Here is a 24,876-nt window from a genome sequence, read left to right as displayed (position 1 = left end):
CCCATTATTGCTGGGAAGGTCTAGGTTAATTAATTGGTTTTAAAATAAATACTTACTGAAGAACTGAGCACGATTGCAGGAATGGAGATAATACCTGGAGGTCCTCATGTTCCATCTTCCAGCACATAAATGATATTTTGTGAAAATCGTTTCTGGTTTTTAAGCAGTAGGCCACTTGCCGAATACAGTTCACTCTTCCCAGGAGCCGAAATGTCAAACTTCTGCTGCGAGACATCAGCGTCCTAACAAAGTCCTCATCTTGCATCTCGTACAAGCTGCAGATGAGCTCATTATAGAAGCATACGTCATCACGAACGAGCCAGCTCCTCATGGCAGGCGTAGCTCGGAACGAAATGACACATCCTGTGATTTTTGACAGTTCCTTCCCCTGGTTATTGTCTGTAAGTCCATACAGAAACTGAACCATTAATGGTAAATGGGGTTTATTAATACACATTTCAGTCATAGATTTACCAAAATACTTGTCAGGATGGGAAAGAACCATGTCGGCTCCAGGGGTCCCCTTTCCATTTGATGGTTCCTCTCCCAGCACGTAATGTAAAGCGGCAAAGAACTCCTGGATAGTCAGATGGATGAAGCTGTAGCAGGTGCTTATTTCAATGTCCTGGTGAATAATACTCTCGTTCAGAAATACAGACTCCATCTCTGTCATAGAGAGTCCATGTCTTTTCAGATCTGACTCCTCAAATAGAATTTTCTTACTAAAAACCCCTTCGTTGGCTAAAGCGCACACCTTTCTTAGACAGGTCACCACTGGCTGCTTCCTGCTGTGATATTTTATTAAACCCTTCAGGTAGAGGATGTAGATGGAGGTGGTTGTTCTACACTGAGTTAGATCCAAGTCCTTTTTTATTTCTTGTTCCATCACAGTACACACAATCCAGCACATGATGGGGATGGCACACATAGTAAATACAATGTCATTCTCTTTAATTATTCCAAGAACTTTCTCTGCAACATTTTTATCTTTGAAGAATCTGTAGACGTATTTTTCCCTATCCTTCCTTTTGAATCCTAAAGCTTCTACATAGCGTGCATCTCCAATAAGTTCATCCAATTTCTCTAACACGAATGATCTTGTGGTGATAATCAGAGATGCTTCAGACAGGACTTGTTTTTTCAGTAAACCTCTCAGAATGACTTTTAGATGAGTTTCCTGAAAAGGGTCTTCACAAACCTCAGACGGATCCTCCAAAGACCATTTGAGCTCATCTAGACCATCAATGATGAAGAGCAAGTTTTCAGAATCATCTAAAACTGCCTTCATCATTTCCTCTTCATACGGCAGTCTACAGATTCTGGATAAAAGCCTAGCCAGGCTTATGCATCCAGTTACGTTGTTGAGTTCTCTACAGCTCAGATAAAACACTAAACAAAACCTGTCCTGGTAGAGATTCCCAGAGGCCCAGTCCAGCATGATCTTCCGGCAGGTCATCGTTTTCCCAATCCCAGCAGGTCCTTCTACAACCACAGCCTTAGGAGTAATGCCATCTTCATCAGAATCAAACAGAGCCTGAGCTGTGGTTGGAGAGTGCCCACCAGAAGATCTGTAATTCAGTAGCTGAAGATGTCTTCTACCCAAATATTGTATTTCGTGCTCTCTCTCTTGTTTATGTTTATTGTCTTCTATCAGTAAGAGTTGTGTATATATTTTGTCTAGATTAACATACTCCCCTCTACAAGAGTTATATGCCTTGAAACGTTGGTATCTCTGTCTTGTAGACATCATGTATTTCATTCTTGAGTCTAAAATTAGAAATTCGCAACATATCAGAAAAAAGTATATAAGAAACGCACACAAATATGTTTACAGAAATATCTCATATTTTCTCATCTTTGGGTGGATTAATGTGTAGCTGGGGCAACCCTAGGGAGGTGCGGGACGCACCGGGTGACACCACCACAGGGGGGTGTAGGAGCAGGATGCCAGCACAGTGACAGCTGCCCCCGCCCTGGTGTAGCAGTAAAATGAGTATCCCCTGAAGAAACTGAAGAAGCCGATCGCCGGCTCTGTGCTAAAGTCGGAGATTGGCTTTTTTCCGGCCTGAAACCGGCCCATGCGCAGTTGCTTCAGGGCACCGCTCCTTCCTCTCCGGAGGGGTGACACCACGTGTTACCGCACCGGGTGACACCAACCCTAGGGACGCTTCTGATGTGTAGCGCTCATCCTCGAAAGGACCTACTTTTGCCCCGAGTTCTTTTCCCAAACTAGCGTATCAGCAGCCAGGCACACAGTGTCAAGCACTCTTCTGGCTAAGTGAACAGTCTAGGGGTATCCTATTGTGATGCTTTATTATAAGTTGAACTTGGTCAAGGTGCAGGGAGGCTGTGGGATACTCCAGTAGCACAGTATAGAAACACAAGGAAACTTCTCGCTTTCTCAAAGCTTCTCAGTACAGTCCCTACAACAGCAACTAAGGAACTGAGCAACACTTAGACACCACAGAAAATGTCCTTGACTTGAGCAAGCACTGGCACTGATGCACAAGGGATAGTAGCAGCACACAGTCATTAGGATCCTACACTCAGGTCTGCACTCCTGGATACTTGGATGCCTCCTTCCAATATCAGCCAGGCATGTCTCCTGTGAACTCTTCAGACCATATCCTCAATGAAATCCCTTAGTCAGTTCCAGCAAGATTCTGTAGAACAGGCCCCCCAGTTCTAGCACAGCTGGGACCTTGAAGAGCACAAGAACAGCCCCCCCTCTAATTGTAGCATAGCTGGGACCTCAAGCACATGGAGAGGTACAGCTGGACTGCCCAGAAGGATAGCAACCCTTCAGGCTGAGGACTTCTCCTCCTTGACAAGAACCAAGCTATCCCAGGCCTCACACTATTTATGCACTCCTCAGCCATCTACTGGGGACCCTCCCCCAGGAATTGGATGAGACCACATAAATATTCAGGTTGTGAATTTTCAGCCTATTCCAGAATCCTCCAGAAGGCAAGGGGAAGTAGTCAAACCCGCTACCAGTGAAACACACAACAGGCCAAAGTAATCACAAACTGCTACACTGATTAAGGGGAGCCAAAAAGAACTAAATGTACCTAACCTATCTAGTGGCCTATCTGGGAGGGTGCTAAAATGCATTGTAGCATGATATGAAATATAAAAGAAGCAAAAAAACGATGACTATTGTGACAGAAGCGTAGGCAGGACAGAACACACAAAGAAGATGGTAAACACACAAAGCTTTATTGAACTATGGAAGGCACTCAATCGGGGCAGCTCTTGGCACTCCGCAACATGCGGCTTGTAGGGACACTCACGGTAAACGGGCTCATGGGGACTCAATGGGACCTTGGCTATGGGGTCTGACCTCAGCACAACCCTCACACAGCTCTCTAGGGACAACATCAGGCTCATGGGGACTCAACGGGACCTTGGCTATGGGGTCTGACCTCAGCACAGCTCCCACACAGTTCTCTAGGGACAACATCAGGCTCACGGGGACTCAGCAGGACCTTGGCTATGGGGTCTGACCTTAGCACACCACCCACACAGCTTTCTAGGGACAACATCAGGCTCATGGGGACTCAACGGGACCTTGGCTATGGGGTCTGACCTCAGCACAGCTCCCACACAGTTCTCTAGGGACAACATCAGGCTCACGGGGACTCAGCAGGACCTTGGCTATGGGGTCTGACCTTAGCACACCACCCACACAGCTTTCTAGGGACAACATCAGGCTCACGGGGACTCAGCGGGACCTTGGCTATGGGGTCAGCGGATACTCCCAGCCCTGAAGTATTAGCAGAGGGGCAGCGGGTACTCCCAACCCTGGAGTATTAGCAGAGGGGATGTGGGTACTCTCGGTCCTGGGGTATTTAGCAGAGGGGCAGCGGGTACTCCCGACCCTGGGGATATTGAGCAGAGTGGCAGCGGATAATAGTCCTGACCTTTGGGGGGGGTCTCCTGCAGAGTGTTCGGCGGGGATGGCTGTGGAGGCCCGGTCCCCCCACCCGGACCTCCCAGCGGCTTGCAAGTCCAGCAGCGGCGAACAGCAGATACACACAAGGAAGAGACCGGCCTGGTCCCGCGACGGCCTTTTAAAGCCACGCAGGACGCTTCCGGGTTGCCCCGGCAATGGCCGGCCCAGCGCCGTGTTGCCGGGGCAACGAGGTACGGCCCCGCGCCGTGTTGCCGGGGCAACGAGGTACGGCCCCTTGACTCGGGCTGCGCTCTCGTGAGCGCGGCCTTTGCCACTGGTGGTCGCAGAGCGCGGGAAGCCCTATGCCCGCGCTGCGTCAGCCGGGGGCGCACGGAGACCTCCAGGCGGGGGGGGGAATCACAGCTCCTCCGGATAGATTGCTGGGGGGTGCTGTGATCCTCGCTGCAGGGGTCCCCTCCCCCCATCCCGCACAGCCTGCTTCAAAGGTTGTGTGCAGGATGAGAGGGTGCGGCGAAGGGGGAGGGAGGAAGGAGCGAGCAGGGACAGCGGCCACATCGTGACAACTATATTATTCTACGACTCCATGACTAAGGTCTCCTCTCCTACCACTAAGTCTGCTTCACAGACATGTCATTGCATTGCCAACCTATCTGAATACTGTATATTATACACACCTTTCATTTGCCCATCAGATTCAGTCTTCAGTTTCTCTAAATAAAGACGATTTTCACAGACAGGAGAAAAAAAAATAATATTTGATTTATGCTTTAAAAATGTTAGGTCAATGAAATCATGTCAGCGAAGTCAAATCTGGGGATGAGGGAACTACTGAACGTGAAGAGTCCTTCTGCATTAGTAATATGACAGATCAGATTACGAACTGCCAGAAGTGCTGCCAAATATAAGGAACCCCTCCGACTGACTATCTGTCAGGGCTCCCAGGTATGACCAGAGGTGTGTGACTGACGCAGGGAAACGCAGACCTCAGATATGTTATAAACAATATAATTTATTAACACTAACAGTACAAACATAAACGCAGTGCAATACTAAAACATAACACAGTGCAAACAAACCAAACCAAACCACCCACAGATAACAGTACATACAAGCAAGCGTCGTCAGGCAGGCCGGGTCAATATCAATTGGGCAGGTAGGTACAGGGGGAGCAAGCGGAGAATGGTCGGGGTCACAGGCCAGGTTCAGCAGGTAGCAAGCAGCATAGTACAGAGGGTCAGGCAGAGGGATGGTCCGGGTCACAAGCCAGGGATCAGAACAGGTAGCAAGCAGCGTAGTACAGAGGGTCAGACAGAGGGATGGTCAGGGTCACAAGCCAGGATCAGAGCAGGAGAAGTCAGCAAAGGAACAGAAACAGGATGCAGGACAGATACAGGGCCCAGGACAAACACAACACCAAGGCAGAGTCTGCAAGTCTGGCCATCCCTTAAATACACCAGTATCATCAGTTCCAGGTGTTAGCTGGCTGAAAGGTTGAGTCTCTGATTGCTGGGAGCACCCGCTGGCCAGCCCTGGTACTGCAGATCAAAAGGCAGGTGAGTCCCACAATTGCTGGCCAGTCCATTCCTAACACTATCATTCATTAGTTACTTTGGGTTTGGAGACCTGAATGAATCTTAAGCAAGTCACATGGCCAGAATCACCAATTACATGGATGCATGGACCTGTGCTTCATTAAATGAGAGCATCTTGACACTTTGCAATACTTTTGGTGCCTCTATAAGTCATCTGGAAAAACTGCATTTAGAGCACGATATGCATTGTCACAGCAAACCAAATTTCAAGATTCTCCTATTAAGAAGACGGGAATAGACTCCCTCCAGAGTTGGTTGTGGCCAGCTCAGTGGATTGCTGTAGGAAAGTCCTGGATTCTTTCTTGGATACACAGAATATAACTGGATAGAACATTTATAGGGAAAGTTGATCCAGGGAATATCCGATTGCCTCTCGGGGGATCAGGAAGGAATATTTTCCCCTGCAGGAGCAGATTGGATCGTGCTTTGCTGGGTTTTTTGCCTTCCTCTGGATCAACTGTGGGTGTAGGATTATAGCTTTTTTTTTTTTATGGTTGACTTTTGTCTTTTTTTTAGCCAGACTAACTATGTAACTATTTAACGTTTTGAGTTTACTGCCAAGATGGACTATGCAAACCCAAAGATCAGGAGATGGGGGAGCCATGGACAGAAAGTATGGATGGCTCAGTTCATAATTCAACATATCTGGAGATTTGTTTTTAATACTACTTCCCAGACCTTCAGCAAAACATAGAAAAGCACCCGATTATTAGTGAAATCTGGAGACCTGGTAAATCTAAAGCCCATGTATATCATGATCTCCCATTATCAGGGGCGGACTGACAACTCATGGGGACCCCGGGCAATAAGAAATCATGGGGCCCCTGTGTCCTTGCCCACACTCAAACCACACCCAAAAAAGCCTATGAAAGGTACCAGGGGCCCCTACTGACCCTGGGCCCTCGGGCAGTGCCCATTATGGATGAGCTTGAGGTTGTATTCGGACTAAACCTTGGCTGTTCACACGTTCAGATGAAGGCACATTTACCTGTTCAGTAAGAATCAAACTGAATGTCCAGCCACATCATTACTACTGCTCTTGTACATGGAAGCCTCCTTCTGTCAGGGATACCGATAGGAGAAGACATCACCAAGCCCTAAACAAACAGTGACATCACCAGCCCTATTTACTTGCACAGCCAGGTATTACTGGATATCTGGGGGCCCTGTAGCCTAAAGAGGGCATCTAGAATCCTTCAAGTCCCCCTGCACCCCCACATTCACTGGACCGGGTTGGTTGGAAAGAGTCCCTTGCCCATGTCAATATGGGCCCCCTCCCCGTGCTAAGGGGATGAGTCCTGGTAGGATTAGGAAGGCTGCATGCTTGGATTAAGAGTCTGCTATGGATTTCAGAGGGACCCCACACCACTCTTTTTACTCTAGCTTGTACTTAAAACCTGTACCAGATCCGAAGGGTCTTGTATGGATTTTGGGGAACCCCATGTAATTTTTTTTTTTTTTTTTGTGATTGGAGAGCTCTCTAAAATCCACACCAGCTCCAAAGGGTCTTGCATGGATTTTGAGGAGTCCAATGTAATTTTTTTTTTTTGCATGAGAAGCTCTCTAAAATTCACACCATCTCCAAAGGGTCTGGTTTTGATTTTGGGAGGGACCCTGTATCATTTTGTTTTTTTGCATACCCATAGTAACATATAGGAAAAAGACTGTTAATTGCCTTTTTTTCTTCAAGCTTACTTTATTTTGTATATAACGCACTGGGAACCCCCAAATACTATTTTTGTATTCTTTGTAAATTTCAGTTTTGCAATACTGCTTTTTTCTTGCATTGGTTCTCTTCCCCCCAATCCCCACATACACTTTTTACCAATCCCTTGGCTATTAGGTTTTAAATTTGAGAACACTGATTTGACAGATTGGGCTCTCATTGATTTTAATGAGGTTCAGATTCAATACCTGAACTTTTCAAATGTTCTGCCAAACCTCTGAGAAATGAAGCCCATGTGTGTTCGGAACATCCCTAATGCCCAGGTACAATGAGTGGATCCATCATCTCTATGTAGCATCCTTCTAGTTAGCTAGGGGAAGCTAGCTGATCATTTTGTAGTCAGGAGGCTGGTTAGCAGTCTGGGGAAATAGTCAGCAGGATCAAATTTGGGTCAGGGCTGGGAGGCTCTGCAGACCAGTTCCTTGATACCGCCCCATGCTCTAGAATTTTAGAAGATTCTAGAAGCAGTGGGGTGAGGAGGAGCTGGTTTGCACTCTTAAGTGATCCTGACCAATCCCCAAGCAGGAGCCCTTAAGAGTGACTGAGCCTGCTCAGCAGCAGGAGAGTTCAGGTGGGAGAAGTGAGGAAGGCTGTGGTGCAGGAGCCTAGGAGTAGGCCGCTTAGGAAGGGGCCTACCTCCAGGTAATGTTGCTGGAATGGAGGATCACTCAGTCCACATTGGCCCCCAGAGTAAGGACCACCTGTCGAATCAGGAAAGGAGCTGCCCAGTGGAAGGCCTGAAGGAAGCCACCTACCTAAAGCAGCTCACAGGATAGAGAGTGAGTAATCCTACACCCCCTGAGCCAGTTAAGAGGAAAAGAGCACTCTGGAGGGAAACCTGATTAGCTCCTTACCCAGGACTGTTTCATCCTAAAGTGGCAGGCATGGAATCCCTTGCCCAGGGATTCCCTCAAGCAGCTGGATAAAAGGTGGATTTACCTAAAGTCTGGGGTGGTACATCAGGAGAGGCTGGAGAGCTCTCCAAGAAGAATTTTTCTGTGTAAAGACTTGGACATAGTTACCAGGAAGTTGTCCTCAATACCCCTTACCCCATCCAAGTTCAATCCCACTAATAAAATACACACACAAAAAAAAAAAACAATCTCAAGGACTGTTTTATTGTCCCTGGAATGCAAATCTGTTGAAAATGTGTGTTGTCTGGCTGTGCAGGACTATTGGGGGACTCAAATCTTCAGAAACTCCTACTGGGGTAGTGCTACATCTATCTAAGTTTGAGTATTAGCAGCTGAGATAAACCAAATGGTCAGTCATGAGCCACCAATACCTAATCTTGGTTACAGCCCATAGACTAGATTGTGGTCTTCCCAAGACAAGAGCTTTTCAGGTCCAATACATGTCTTGAAAGTCATTGAAAGATGGTACCTAATAGTGATGCTCCTCCAAGGTTTTTAGAGACCCCGGGGTTGCTGGTCTTCAGGGCTCTGAGAAGAGTGTCCTTGTCAGATGTATTCCAGCCTCTGGTATAGGTCAGCAATGTCCTCATCTTCTCCTGGCTGGTGTTTTCAGCCTTCACAATATCATACTGTTCTCGAGTCAGAAGATCTTCTTGTAGTAGATGGTCCAACACTGGATGTACCATCGTGATCTGCTGGATGAGCTTCTCCCAGTAGTGATCCACAAAGTGCTTCTCACCTTTATATCAATGCAGGAAGATGAAACCTATGGATACATCCGCACTGAGGAACTGAAGTCTTAGACACTTATCCAAGTACAACTTACCTGAGGAGACAGAGGCGGCCATGACATATACACACCGCAAATCGGATGTAGAGACCTGCAAATTAAGCAAAATATTAGCACTTTTTTTGCAAAGATATATATGAAACCCCGTGAGCAATAATTAATTACCCCCAAAAAAACGAATTGAACTATTTAAAAATGAAAATCCGCCCACACACCTACACATACTCATGCAAATGTGCTAAATGTCAAAAAATCATACAATATCCGTGCCGCGATTCTCTCAAAAATACATAATCCCTTAAAAAACGAAAAACACTGACATAAAAAATATTGACATAAAAATGATTCCAATGTGAAATAGATCATAGAAAAATACAATAATATATTAAACAATATACACAATCGTTATGAACTGATATAGTCCGTCTCCACAATGTGATCCTTTCATCCCAAAAGGTTTATACCGTAAATCGGTATGTATAGTGCACCTCCACCAACACTGACACCAGTGGTGCTCTCTCTGCCATCACAATTCCCTGAGGAAGCCACGTAACCCTGTGGCGTAACGAGTAGGGGAGGGGCTTCGGTGACGTCACGACGCTCACAGTCAACTGACCCGCTTCGGGGAAAGTTCACGTAGAGGAGTCCGGAGAGATCTTGTACAGCCAGAGGGTGTCAGCTACGTTGTGTATATATATTTTTACGCGTGCTATATTGGGTGCCATGGAGCTCCTGTGTCATGTGAGTGGCTCTTTCATATTTTAATAAAATTCCAGTTTTTACACGATAAAGCACTATTGGCTTTGCCTGGGTATTTTTTTGAACGTGGGAGAAGAAAGGAGCTGAGTCAACAGTGAAGGAGAATCTTGGTAGAAGTCATACCATCAATATATGTCCACTTAAAGGACGCAAGCCATTTTTTTGACCAAACGTAGTTGCGAGGTCAAACATTTCAGGTGAGAACACAACCGGTGTCATTGTTGGTGAAGGTGCGCCATAGATGAAAAAAGGAAGATTTTTTTTTAGGGTATAAATCTTTTGGGATGAAAGGATCACATTGTGGAGATGGATTATATTAGTTCAAGACGATCGTGTATATTGTTTGCTATATTATTATAATATTTTTTATTATCTATTTCACATTGGAAACATTTCTATGTCAATGTTTTTCATTTTTTGAGGGATTATGTATGCAGCATTTTTAGCAACTATTTTGACACATTGGGCTCTCACTGACTTTAACGGGGTTCAGATGTAATACCTGAACTTTTCATATGTTCTGCCAAACCTCTGAAGCCCATGTGTGTTCGGCACATCCCTAATGTCCAGGTACAATGAGTGGATCCATCATCTCTATGTAACATCCTTCTAGTTAGCTAGGGGGAGCTAGCTGATCATTTTGTAGTCAGGAGGCTGGTTACCAGCCTTGGGAAATAGCCAGCAGGGTCAAATTTGGGTCAGGGCTGGGAGGCTCTGCAGACCAGTTCCTTGATACTTCCCCATGCTCTAGAATTTTGGAGAAGATTCTAGAAGCAGTGGGGTGGGGAGGAGCTGGTTTGCACTCTTAAGGGATCCTGACCAATCCCCAAGCAGGAGGCTTGGCATGGGGTGAGGACAGCCCTTAAGAGTGACTGAGCCTGCTCAGCAGTGGGAGAGTTCAGGTGTGAGAAGTGAGGAAGTGTCAGGGATGCGGGTGTGACCAGAAGTGTGTGGACGGACGCAGGGAAACGCAGGCTTCAGATATAGTAAATAATATAATTTATTGAGACTAACAATACAAACATAAGCGCAGTGCACCAAACCCCAAGCTAACACAAATACATACAAGGTGAAACAAACCCAAACCTAAACTGATATAGATAAACCGGTACATACACATATAGAGCACAACGTAGTCAGGCAGGCCAGGTTGATAACTATCGGGCAGGTAGGTACAAGAGGAGCAGGCGGAGAGAATGGTCAGGGTCACAAGCCAGGGATCAGAACAGGAGAAGTCAGCAGAGGTCAGGATCAGGCTGGGTCGGCAACAAGTCAGGCAGGAACAGGAACACGAACAGGAATGCAGGTTACAAGATACAGGGGCCCATGGAAAAACACACACCAAGGCACCGACTGCAGGTCTGGCCATTCCTTAAATACAACCCCTGCAATCAGCTTCAGGTGTTTGGCTGACTGCAGGGGTGAGTCTCTGATTGCTGAGAGCACCCGCTGGCCAACCCTGGTACTGCAGCCCTCAAGGCAGGTGAGTCCCACCATTATTGGCAAGTCCATTCCTGACAGGAAGGTTGTGGTGCAGGAGCCTGGGAGGGGATTTTTTGACCTTAGCAATTTTTTTAGCAACTTTTTTTCTGATGGGTAAGAAAATAAGTGCAGCACAAGCGAAGTTCAGGAAGGGAAAATAACTGGTGAAGAAGACAGATGAATTCAGCTTCCTAATGAAGTACATCCTGAGATGAAGAATCCATTGTTTGAAGAATCGCCCTAGGTATTTTTGCTCTTGGAAATGGAAGACTTTGAATTGGGGGTGGGAGTGGGAGGGGCAATTTAGCTGCCTTCCCTGTTATATTTTTTATATTGCATAAATGAAGCCATGTCAAAATGGGAATCTCCCAGAATTCTGAACTACAATAATGTATTTAATGATCAGCAAGTCCAATCCAGCGAGGTGCACTCCAGCAGTCTGTTTGGTAGGGTGGGCTGTTCACTGAACCACCACCATTTAAGAAAATTGGTATGGCGATCCTATGAACCATAGGAGCCCCGTATCGAGTAGACATTTGAACCATAGGAGTGTCCTGTCTGGTGGTCCTTTGTAGGACATGGGTGACATATCTGGAATACATTCACCTAATCCAAATAGTCTACAACATGAGTGGGTGGCATCAGAGGTGTATTTAGTTCATGTGCTGCCCTAGGCAGGGTGCCCTGCCGCCACCACCGACCAACAGACATCAGACATCCAGACTTCCCATAGATTTGTATAGGGAAGAGAAACGGTTCTAAGTGCACAAAAGACTGTTGAAATTGGCCTTTAGCTAAAAGGTGAAAGCCCATTGGCCCATTCAGTTGGCATTTTCCATCAAAGCACAAGGTTTCTGTTATGGAAGTGTAGCCCCTCCTAGGATTTGTATAGTTAGAAGTATAGCGGTGTTTCTCTGCTTACCAGAGAGGCTGTCAGGTAAAGTAGGTGTGATAGTCTGCCTAACAGAATGCTGTGATTGATTAGTCAGGTCTGCTCATGATGCTCTGGCGCTGTTTGAGTTTGTCTGAGTTCCTCCTGCCTACAGGAAGCTATGAGAACCTTCCATATCATGGGGAGGGGCTAGGCAAAGGAACAGCATGAATATGGATACAGGCCTGGCCAATTGCAGGGGAGGGTGGCCCCATTGCATGCTGGGAGTGGTATTTATGTTCTGTAAGTGCATGTGTTCAGTATCTTTCCCTGGAGAGGATTGCACCAAGTCAGGCTGGAGGCATGCTACCTCACCTGGCACTTGCTGCCATGCGGCCTCAGGTGGGCGACCTGAGGGCCTGAAGTTAGAGAGAGTGACCTTGGCTCTACAGTACGCTGACTGAGGGGAGCCGTCTGCCAAAGATCTCTCTGGTATCACTGGAGGGTTTCGCTTGGAAGAATGGAAGGAGGCAACCCTTATGCAGGCCATAGACGGGGAGAAAAACGGCAGATTTTTCTTTTAAAAAACGAAAAATCGGTCGTTCAAGCGGCCGACGTTACCATCAATGGTAAAAAAAAACGGCCGATTTTCATCCCTTCTATAGCCGGCAAAAAGTGTCCCTGCAGAGAGCTCCGCTATTTCTTTGACAGTTCTTTGACATTTACAGCGGTTGCAACATTGTATCTATTTGTATCCATTTAGGATACAGATGTTTTTATTTGGAAACAAATAGATACAATGTTGCAACCGCTGTAAATGTCAAAGAACTGTCAAAGAAATAGCGGAGCTCTCTGCAGGGACACTTTTTGCCGTACTGGAATTCCTCTAATTTTTCATCCTTCTTCTTCTCCTGCTTCATCATCATCATCATCCTCTTCTTCTTCTTTTTCTTCATCATCCTCTTCTTCTTCTTCGTCATCATCATCCTCTTCTTCTTCTTCTTTATCATCATCCTCTTCTTCTTCTTCTTCCTCTTCATCATCCTCTTCTTCTTCTTCTACTTCCTCTTCATCATCCTCTTCTTCTTCTTCTTCTACTTCTTCTTCTTCATCATCATCCTCTTCTTCTTCTTCTACTTCTTCCTCTTCATCATCTTCATCCTCTTCTTCTTCTTCTACTTCTTCTTCCTCTTCATCATCATCCTCTTCTTCTTCTACTACTACTTCTTCTTCCTCTTCATCATCATCATCATCCTCTTCTTCTTCTTCCTCTTCATCATCATCATCCTCTTCTTCTTCTTCTACTTCTTCTTCCTCTTTATCATCATCATCCTCTTCTTCTACTTCTTCTACTTCTTCTTCCTCTTCATCATCATCATCCTCTTCTTCCTCTTCTACTTCTTTCTCTTCATCATCTTCACCCTCTTCTTCTTCTTTTTGTCTTCCCCTTGCAGGTCACTGCTCATGCGCAGATTTTTTATTGGTAAAAAATCGGCCGATTTGCCCATTATTGCCGCGAAAATCGGCCGATCGGCAAAATCGGCCGATTTTTTTTCCAACTTTACCGAAAAAAAAACGGCCAAAATACAGAAAAACGGCCAAACAAATAGCCCACTAATGATCCGAAAATCGGCCGATTTTATTTTCGGCCGAAAAATCGGCCGATTTTCGACCCATCTATGGCCTGCATTAGACTCCCTCCAGAGTTGGTTGTGGCCAGCTCAGTGGATTGCTGTAGGAAAGTCCTGGATCCTTTCTTGGATACACAGAATATAACTGGATATAACATTTATAGGGAACGTGGATCCAGGGAATATCCGATTGCCTCTCGGGGGGTCAGGAAGGAACTTTTCCCCTGCAGGAGCAAATTGGATCGTGCATTGCTGGGTTTCTGCCTTCCTCTGGATCAACTGTGGGTGTAAGATTATAACTTTTTTTTTTTTTTAATGGTTAAACTGGATGGACTTTTGTCTTTTTTTCAGCCAGACTAACTATGTAACCATTCTGTCCGGGCCTTTGGAGTACAGACACTGAGAGATCTTGGCGACTCTGCGAGCGTTGCTACCCCTCTGGTACTTAATAGTCAGCGTAGGTCTGAGGAAAGGGAATTGGTGTTCTGAAGAGCTTGTCCAACTCTTGATACTGCAAAGGACTGCTCAGTTCTATCACTTTGGACTGCCACAGTCTACAGTAACAGGCCTGTACCTGAGCAGCTCAGCCCTGCAACTACTACTACTGCTGAAAGGGACTTTGCTCACTCCTCGTTGTTGCTACACTTTAAAAAGAAGTCTGCCATCTGCTTTCTGCTCTGAGGTCAGCTAGATGTCCTCAGTGTGAAGAGTTCTAATGTCGGAGTATCCTACTAAAATTCCCCATCCCGATCCCCATCCCAATCCCCAGTCCCTATCCCCATCCCATTCCCCATCCCAATCCCCAGTCCCTATCCCCATCCCGATCCCCAGTCCCTATCCCCATCCTGATCCCCAGTCCCTATCCCCATCCCGATCCCCAGTCCCTATCCCCATCCCCACCCCTATCCCCAGTCCCTATCCCCATCCCCACCCCTATCCCCAGTCCCTATCCCCATCCCCATCCCCAGATCTGCAATAAAAACTCCAAAAACAAACCTCCCCGAGACTGGACATTGAAGACAACGAGCAAGTGTGTGTGTACCTGGCTGAGGAAATTGTCTGTGCCTGGCTGCGGGGCAAAGAAAGGAGGAAACCTGGGCAAAAATACAAGCGGCTCCTAAGGGGGTAGCGCTACAGAAATTTACCACAAAACGGTCCAAATAATCTATTTATTGGTAAACAAGTGGTGCAAAAAACAAGTGGAAAAGCAAATTCCTGTGCATGGAAATGTATCCCTTCATCCGTGGCTGTTATGAATTTTATGAAGTGGAAGTTCAGGTGACAATCACATCCTTTTAAATGCTGACACCCCCCTCCCACCATTGTCTATACAGTCACATGACCATAAATCCGCAGTTCCTCTATGGCAGTGGTTCTCAACCTGTGGGTTGCGGCCCCTTTGGGGTTGGATGACCCTTTCACAGGGGTCGCCTAAGACCATCGGAAAACACATATTTTCGATGGTCTTAGGAACCGAGACAGCGATCCTCTATCCATCTCCAGGCGGGTCCTCCCACATGCAGATACGCCCACATACGAGTACCCGGCGTGATGACATCATCGCGCCAACCCCATCACATACACCCCGTACAATTACAGGTGTATGTGACAGGGTTGGCGCCATGATGTACTTATGTGGACCAGTCACACGCGTGTAAAGAGCAGCTACTGTGTAGAAATTGTAATTATTTGTAATTATAAATAAATATTTCACAATATATAATTATATATAGTTTTTGGGATTATTCAATTTGTAACAATGAGAATCCATCCTGCATATCAGATATTGACATTACGATTGATAATAGTAGCACAATTACAGTTATGAAGTAGCAACAAAAATAATTTCATGGTTGGGGGTCCCCACAACATGAGGAACTGTATTACGGGGTCGCGGCATTAGGAAGGTTGAGGACCACTGATCTATGGGATGTGGAGGGCTGACAATGGGGCACATTTTCCTAGAGCAATGATTTCATCCACTTGTATCCATTGCTCTAGGTCACAGGTGTCAAACACAAGGCCCAGGGGCCAAAAGCAGCCCGCCGGACCAAATCATGTGACCCTAGGACCTCTCTTAAAGCTGCAGCACCCCCTTTGTCTCTGCCCACACCTTGATTTAACAGTCGGCAGCACAGAGGAGGAAGGAACTCCTTTGACAAATCCTGCGCCTCTCTGTGCAACCGCAGCACCCCCTCATCTCCGCCTCCCCTGGTCTCAGCATTCAGCAGACTTCAGTAGCTGACTCCAGCACTCCTCTGGTCCTACTCCAGACCCTGAACTTTCTGATTCCTAGCTACGCCCCCAACTTCTTCTTGGGCTCTTGACATCTAGTTTGACAGATACAACTGGACCTTAGAGGGCAACCATAATGCTGATGTGGCCCACAGGGAAATTGAGTTTGACACCCCTGCTCTAGGCGTTGTGGGAGATCCTAAACCCTTTCCTAGCAGTTCTTTTTTGTCCCTTTCAGCAATGTAGGGCCGATGGGTAATCCTCCACTGGTGCTCATGGAGCAACTTACTTTACCTAAGTGCAGGTAAGTAGCACATCAGAGCCTCAAATTTAAAATGATGGTCAGCACCCATCGGGTATGTCAAAGGAAAGGTTACACGTTATTATACATTGATATAGCTCTGACATATACCGCAGCGCTGTACAAAGAACACTGAGCCAGCCACATCAGTCTCTGTACCGGAGGAGCTTACACTCTAATGTCCCCTCCCCCACAGCCACATCAGTCTCTGTACCGGAGGAGCTGACACTCTAATGTCCCCTCCCCCACAGCCACATCAGTCTCTGTACCAGAGGAGCTTACACTCTAATGTCCCCTCCCCCACAGTCCCATCAGTCTCTGTACCGGAGGAGCTTACACTCCAATGTCCCCTCCCCCACAGTCACATCAGTCTCTGTACAGAGGAGCTTACACTCTAATGTCCCCTCCCCCACAGCCACATCAGTCTCTGTACCGGAGGAGCTTACACTCTAATGTCCCCTCCCCCACAATCCCATCAGTCTCTGTACCAGAGGAGCTTACACTCTAATGTCCCCTCCCCCACAGTCACATCAGTCTCTGTACCAGAGGAGCTTACACTCTAATGTCCCCTCCCCCCACAGTCACATCAGTATCTGTACCATAGGAGCTTACGCTCCAATGTCCCCTCCCCCACAGTCCCATCAGTCTCCGTACCAGAGGAGCTTACACTCTAATGTCCCCTCCCCCACAGTCCCATCAGTCTCCGTACCAGAGGAGCTTACACTCTAATGTCCCCTCCCCCACAGTCACACATTGTTATTATTATACATTTATATAGATCTGACATATACCGCAGTGTTGTACAGAGATCACTGAGCAAGTCACATCAGTCTCTGTACCAAAGGAGCTTACACTCTAATGTCCCCTCCCCCACAGTCCCATCAGTCTCTGTACAGAGGAGCTTACACTCTAATGTCCCCTCCCCCACAGTCCCATCAGTCTCTGTACCAGAGGAGCTTACACTCTAATGTCCCCTCCCCCACAGTCACATCAGTCTCTGTACCAGAGGAGCTTACACTCTAATGTCCCCTCCCACACAGTCCCATCAGTCTCTGTACAGAGGAGCTTACACTCTAATGCCCCCTCCCCCACAGTCCCATCAGTCTCTGTACCGGAGGACCTTACACTCTAATGTCCCCTCCCCCGCAGTCCCATCAGTCTCTGTACCAGAGGAGCTTACACTCTAATGTCCCCTCCCACACAGTCCCATCAGTCTCTGTACCAGAGGAGCTTACACTCTAATGTCCCCTCCCCCACAGTCCCATCAGTCTCTGTACCAGAGGAGCTTACACTCTAACGTCCAACCATGGTCATACCCTGCAGACTCAGAAGAGATTTTACCCATGTGTGTATTTTTGGATTGTAGATGAAGCTGGGTCCCTTGGCACAGAATGTTGCAATCTATTATTGTTCTTCATTCTGTGTTCCCCGTAGAAGCACACCATGTATGTCCCAATCTTGTGGTCGATGTGTTAACCCTCCAGGATTCGATGTATCAAATGGTTACCTTATGTATATACTACCCTCATCCAATGTCTGAGATCCTCCCGGTGTTGTTGTGAAGACCCCATGAGAGGTTCACCCACTTACCGTCAACAAGGTGCCTGCAAACACCGACCACGGCAAACCAACCAACTGATATGGGAACTCTGAAAATTAAGAATCGACACATCGAAAGGAGGAACCTAAAGTGAAGAAGTCTTCCTGTGTACGGAGATTACGCTGCCTTTCCTCCAGACTCAGGGAGCGCCCCCTTCTCATTTACATTGACCTTAAAGTGAACCACCAAGTTCACTATATGGACCACCCATGGATTTATACATCTGCCGGTGAGTAGGGAGGAGCCAAACTGCCCCGGGATCAGTCTGAACAGAAAGAAGTTTTGATGTGGAACCTTAAAGAAGCGTAAATCAATGGGAGATATAATAGAAAATGGCCACTTTCTAGGCTAAAGGTCAAAGTCTTCAACCAGAACTCTACACCCCCCTTCCAGGCCAATCCATTTCTCAGATTTCAGCGCTGTCACACTTTGAATGACAACTACTCAGTCACGCAACACCGTACCTAAATGAAACTTTTTAAAAACAATTTTTAAACATATAGAGCTTTCCTTTGGTGGTAATAAATCACCGCTGGGGGTTTTGTTACATAAAGGAAATAGACTGAAACCTTTGAAAAAAAAACAAGTTTTTCTTTGTTTTTGTTATAAAATTTTGCAAATAAATAACCTTTCTTCATAATTTTCGGTTAAATGTCTTTCTTTGGTAAAAATAACCCAAATCAGATGATATTATTTAGTCTGTAGGAAAGTTATAAAGTCTACAAACTATGGGATATAAATCCAAAAAGACAGTACAAATACCCCCCCAAATGATCTTTTGGAAACAAACACCCCCAAAATGACCCTTTTTGGAAAGTAGACAGTCCAAGGGAATTATCGTACTAGTATTTAGCATGGAGGGTGTTTTGAAGTTGTAATTTTCTTGTCATTATCTTTTGCAAAATATAGAAATGAGATAAAATGTGTTTTTTTTTCACAGAGTTGTTATTTTAACAGGTTAGGTCTCACACATAGCACAGGCATAGCTATGGATACACATTCTGCTGCGTCTCCCGGGTTTGGGGATACCACGTGTGAGACTTCATAGCCTAGATGCATAGAGAGGCCCAAAATCCAAGGAGCACCTTTATGCTTTCAGGGAGCATAAATTACACATCTGATTTCTAGTTTCGGAGGCCCTGAAACACCCCCCAAATGTCCACATTTTTTGAAAAGCAAACACTTCAAGGTATTTTCTGAAAGACATAATGACTCTTTTCGAAAGTTTCTTTTTTACCACAAGTTTTTGGAAAATGTGAAGTGAAAATGTATTTTTTTTACAGTTGTCACTTAAAGTGGAGTTCCACCTAAAAAGAAAAAAAAAAGAAAAGGAAGTAGCTACAAAAACTAAAATACAGCCACTTACCTTTCCCTCGGTCTAGCGGTGTCCTCACCATGGCTGGTGTCAGGAATGGACTTGCCAATAGTGGTGGGACTCACCTGCCTTGTGGGCTGCAGTACCAGGGCTGGCCAGCGGGTGCTCTCAACAACCAGAGGTTCACTTCGGCAATTAGCCATCACCTGGGGCTGATTGCAGGTGGTGTATTTAAGGGATGGCCAGACCTGCAGCCTGTGCCTTGGTGTGTGTTTTTCCATGGGCCCCTGTACCTTGTAACCTGCATTCCTGTTCCTGTTCCTGCCTGACTTGTTGCCGACTCTGCCTGATCCTGACCTCTGCTGACTTCTCCTGTTTAATCCCTGGATTGTGACCCCGACCATTCTCTCTGCCTGCTCCTCCTGTACCTACCTGCCCGATAGTTATTGACCCGGCCTGCCTGACTACGTTGTGCTCTATATGTGTATGTTCCTGTGTATCTATATCAGTTTAGGTTTGGGTTTGTTTCACCTTGTTGTATGTATTTGTGTTAGCTTGGGGTTTGGTGCGCTGCGTTTATGTTTGTATTGTTAGTCTTAATAAATTGTCTTATTTATACCATATCTGAAGCCTGCGTTTCCCTGTGTCAGTCCACACACCTCTGGTCACACCCGCATCCCTGACAGCTGGTTTCACTGGCCGTCTTTTCTCCCTGGCAATGGCATCTTCAGTGTGGGCACCGGCTGTGACAGCTTGTGGCTTTGTGAATGGCCCCGTAGTCTTCTGGGACCTATCACGTGTCCCAGAAGACTACGTGGAGGGAGGGGGGGAGGACAACTTCCACTTCCGATCACCTAGGTGATCGCAGCAGAAGTGGGAGTGGGTACCTGTCAAATTCAGGTACCCGCTCCCCAAAGGTGCCAATCCTTATGTCAGGGTCCTGTCCACAGCAGAGGTTCTGGAAGATCTGGCATTTCTGCCAGTACTCTGCATGGCCGCAGAAGTACACATCAGCCTCAGTTTGGTGCCAGATGGCCTTTATAAGGAGGCTCATCACTTCCTCTGGTTGCTTGATGATCTCTAGCTCCCCGTGCCCTGTTCCTGTTTCCTGTGACTTTGACCCGTTATTTCCTGTTACCGACTCGGCTTGCTCCTGGACCTGTCTACTCTGATTTATCCCTGATCTGACCTCGGCCTGGCTTACGGATACTCTCTCTCTCTCACCCCTCTGTGTATGACCTTGGCTATCCCATCTGGCTACGTCTGCTCTGATTCCCACCTGGTACCTGACCTTGGCTTGAACCGACTACCCAGTAAACATCTAAATCCCAGAAGGGCTTGCATACCACGTACAGGCGCCTCCTGTCTGCAGACCTATCTCTGTGCACCAGCTGTGCTTCTGAGTGGACCACCAACCAGCACTCCTACAGGCGACTGTTGGTTCTGTTGACCCTTTAGACCCCTGGTCTTAATTCTCTGTCACTCGTTCTGTCTCCTCAGGCCTGGAGAAGCATTGGTTACAAGTAATCACACATGACACCGTCTTGTCAGTAACCAAAAAACTTCTAATTTATTCCACAACGAAAGCTCTCTTTTATAGTACAATATAGTGTTAACGTTTTCAAGAATAAGGAATGTCTATAATATTACATAAAAACTTATCTGCTACATACAATAGAATCTCGCTAGATACTTTTCAAGGCTATGAACATGATCTTTCTCAGGCATTGTAATTAGTTATAAGTAACAAACAATTATTCTCTCATGGAACAGAAATATTTGACATTTAATTGTATCATGACAGAAACAGGTGCTTGTTAATACAAAGAAATAGTTGAATACTATCACCGTCTCTACCAAGGCTAAGCTAAGATAAAAAATAGAAGAATGTTGTGAGTATAGTTCTGTAATACATAACTGACATAGCATATTTTCATTAACTCATTCTGGTTATAATACAAAACAATTAATCAACATGTTAGTACAAAATGGAGTGGGGAAAACAAAATGACAGACCTAAAAGACATACATTTCCCTTCAATCCCCTCTTAAAATCATTATTTACATATATGATTTTTATTCTCCCTTATACAACATAGTTCTTTTTCTGCTTCTCTCTGTATTTGGCTAGATAACTATTGTACTCTTTGGGTTTTGGGTTCAGTGGGGCAGTTTGTTCTTGGATCACTTCTTCATACATAGTCATACCTATTCCTTTGTTCATAAGCTTCTTAATACACGGAATCACACAGCACACTATCAGGGCTAGAAGTATCAGGGTGACTACAATAATCACTCCTATTTGTGCTAGCATCTGCTTCCATCCCTTGAGCCATCCAAAATATTGATCCCATGGATCAGTGATCCCTGAATTCCTTTTCAACTCTTCCGACAGATCAGACAGTTTTTTATAGCCATAGTGACCTTGCCATTTGGCCCAGTGTTGTCTGGGATGTAGGTACAACAAGTACCTGTTCCTTCTATCATTGCACACACACCACCCTTTTCTGCAAGCATCATATCTAAGACCATACGATTTTGAAAGGTCATGGTGGAATCAGCCTGCAACTGCTCCGCTATCCCCTTCAATGCATCCCTGGTGTAGTTGACAAACCTCTGTTGATTGTAATATATATAATTTATCCAATCAACATTCTTGTTGACGGTGATGATTGGAATGATTGACTCAAAACCTGCTTTGACCTGGTCCCTGGCCTTAAACTCATCTGGGACCCCTCTTGGAACCCCTATGGCGTCTATATACACATGTGGGTCAAAACTACCCATCGGGGCCTCCCTCTTGTACCTCTGAGTACCTCCTGTTACATCTTCAGGGATCTCAGAAGGAATTTCACTAAAAATATGTAGGGGCATAATAGCTTTGGCCAAAGCACACTCACCAGACCACTCCTTCTCCAATCTAGACCTGATCATACCATCACCACAAATCCAGTAGATATCACCTAAAGATTGTGTCTGATTCTGTAAAAGCCTAGATGAGATGTTGCTGTATGTGTGACAAAAACCTTTTGTAAAATTTCCAAAACTTCTTTTCCTTGCCACTCCTCTATAGCAGGTATAATTCCCTGGGTAAATTTGCAAACCTTCGCCTGGTTTGGGGTTTTTTGTAATTATGGGATACTTTGCTTTCCAGGTTTCACAGGAAGCATTCTTGTCATGTGCTCCTGTAAAAAGACTTAGAAAACATTCTTCAACATCTTCAGGAAGGTTTAGTGGCACTGTTCCCACATGGGGTCTGGCTGCTCCACAGACATAACAATTAGACTTGTTGTACTGCAGGGCACTGTACCTCATCCATTCTAACCAAAGATTTACATCTGAAAATCCCGTCTCCGCTGCTACGGTATCTTCAAAAGAAGGATCAGCAATGGCAATCATATCCCTAATAGAACTGATATGTGGCTTCAGGGGATTGTAATCATTGTTATTATGCATGTCTTGTATCCTAAATTTCCCCCTTGTGCCTGATATACCTCCTCCCCAGTATAACCCAAATACATACATTCCCGAATCACTAGGGCTGGGATTTTCTATGGTAAGCGTATATTTGGCATTGGGCTTGGTAAGAGTCATTCTGTTTATGAGGGATTTTCCGTTCTTGTCCTTCTTATTTATGGCTGTGTCAGGTTTGTATCCCCAGTCAGTTCCTATGTTCCATCCCACTGCTCCCCAATAATCACAGTTACTCCCCCAATAATCATCAGTTACACAAATGTAACCTATTCCCTCCCTCTTATGTGCCCTTTTCCTGCTACTCTCTTCATCCCCTTTTTCTGTCAGGTCGTCATAGGTGAAAGAAAAGGTAGCAACATAGGTATTAGAAGAGTCAAACCACAATGTAATAATCTTCCCCTCTCTGGTAATAGCAACCTTTGGTTTCTGTGCTGGTACATTGGTTTCTCTTTTGGTCCTAGTGTGTATTGGGTGTGCGTTTTCTGAGGTGTTTTTATCAAATATGTGTTTTTCTGAGGTGTTTTTATCATTGTTGTTGTGACCACATATAACCTGAACAGCACCCAAATCCTCTGGGGAGTATATACAGTTAGTCACTGTCCATATTGGGGTAAACACTAAAAATGTAATCACTCCCAGCAGAATCCATAGTTTGCCAGAGTCCTTGGCTAATAGAATGCTCATCTTGATTATTTTCAGAGGCTTTGTTACCAGCTTCACTCACTCTTCGAGGATTTGTATCACCTGCTTCACCTCCTTTAATAAACAGCACCTTGTCCTGTTCGAGGTCAGGGCTTTCTGCCCCCGTTAGTACCTCCTTGCTTGCTTCTTGGGTCTGGTCCTGGGCCTTTCTCGACCAGCTTTGCTCTGGAAGCATGGATCCAGATGGAACTATGTTCAGTGAGAACTGCTGTTCTGGTTACTGCTACGACCGTAGTTTCTGGTCCATAGGCGAATTCCTGCTATTTCTTGTTTCTCATCAGCTGTTTCACCACAATACGATTTCTGGCCTGGAATGGGTGGGTATTTTCCTGTAAAAAAAAACAGAAACTTGCGGATAACATCGTTCTCTTTTTGTGGGATACATTTCTTGCCATTGGGGAAACACACATCTGTGACCACACAAGCTGGTTGTTGTCCTCCCTGTTGTTGGGGTATGTGTGTAAAGTCAATTTGAAGATGTGTAAAAAAGTGTTGTGGGGTAAGGCAGGTATTGATGCATGGCTTTATTTGGGTTGTTTGGGTTACTCCTGATACATGTGATGCATCTTTTCACAAAATCTTGTACTAACTCCACCACTTCTGTGATATAAAAAAATCTTCCATCCTATATGTCCTATCCCATGGTATTGTGCAATGTATATCAGGGTGTGCAATGTATATCAGGGTGTGCAATGTATATCAGGGTGTGCACCGTGGGATGCATGGTTCCCCTCTTTGCAGATTAATCCAGTCCTTGGATTCTTCTGTAAAATAGGGTAGCACCAGTCTTCGAACTCCTTTGTGAAAACTGACTGCTACAAAGTTGTGATCAATTAAAAATCATCTGGGAGGATGGGGCATAAAGTGGGCATCTGCAGTAAAACAAATTATTACTGAGCTACCTTTTTTCTTCATAATCTGCTAGAGCGTTACCTTTTGTTATATCATCGTCCCCTTTGGTATGTGCTCTGCAGTGTATGACAGCAAGTTCCTTGGGAAGTGTGAGAACCTTGAGCAAATTGGCTAATAGTTGGGAATGGGCAATCTTTTTCCCTTCCGCTCCTATGTAGCCTCTGAGAAACCATAATACACCATGGTCATACACTGTTCCATAGGCATATTAGAATCCGTGTAAATAGTGACAGACTGATCTTTGTACAGTTCACATGCTTTAGTGAAAACAATTCATCAGCCTGGGCTGATTGAAAAAAGATTGGTCATTTGGCCTAATGCAGGAGCCATCTATGAAAACAACATCAGCATTTGGGATTGGAATCTTTAATAAATCTAGTCTGGATGAAATATTAGCCTTAATGGATTTGAGGAAGTCATGAGCCTTGGGTCCCAGATCGTTTGACAATTTGAGACCCAACAGTGCATTTAGGATCATGGCTGGACCTGAGTTGTTATACTTGATATGCAACATGGGGTTGCTCATCAAAATAACCTCATATCCGCTGAATTGTTGGGAGGACATGTGCTGAGTGTGTATATTTCTTAATAAAATAGCTACATTATGTGTAGTGTGCAATATCATGGGGTGTCCTAAGGTGAATAACACAGACATC

At 45.5% G+C, this 24,876-nt stretch overlaps 2 protein-coding genes across 2 annotated transcripts; both read right to left on the bottom strand.

Annotated features, from left to right (window-relative positions):
• Positions 1 to 52: 52 nt before the first annotated feature.
• LOC149440531 (NACHT, LRR and PYD domains-containing protein 3-like) lies at positions 53 to 9,023 on the bottom strand. Its single transcript, XM_089658481.1, has 4 exons — positions 8,975 to 9,023; positions 8,618 to 8,887; positions 4,591 to 4,626; positions 53 to 1,767 (listed from the first exon to the last, which is right to left on the bottom strand). The coding sequence occupies exons 1-4, from the start codon at positions 8,994 to 8,996 to the stop codon at positions 53 to 55; spliced, it is 2,043 nt and encodes a 680-aa protein (XP_089514607.1). The 5' UTR covers positions 8,997 to 9,023.
• Positions 9,024 to 20,676: 11,653 nt separating this feature from the next.
• Positions 20,677 to 23,909, bottom strand: LOC149440530 (uncharacterized). Its single transcript, XM_089658478.1, has one exon. It carries the CDS (start codon positions 23,288 to 23,290, stop codon positions 21,512 to 21,514), a length of 1,779 nt encoding a protein of 592 aa, XP_089514604.1. The 5' UTR covers positions 23,291 to 23,909; the 3' UTR covers positions 20,677 to 21,511.
• Between the last annotated feature and the right edge of the window lie 967 nt (positions 23,910 to 24,876).

Source organism: Staurois parvus, unplaced genomic scaffold (genome assembly GCF_062004578.1).
Source record: "Staurois parvus isolate SC_StPar_1 unplaced genomic scaffold, SC_StPar_1.0 ptg001076l, whole genome shotgun sequence".
Taxonomy (NCBI): Eukaryota; Metazoa; Chordata; class Amphibia; order Anura; family Ranidae; genus Staurois; species Staurois parvus.
This window is presented reverse-complemented; position numbering and strand designations above follow the sequence as displayed.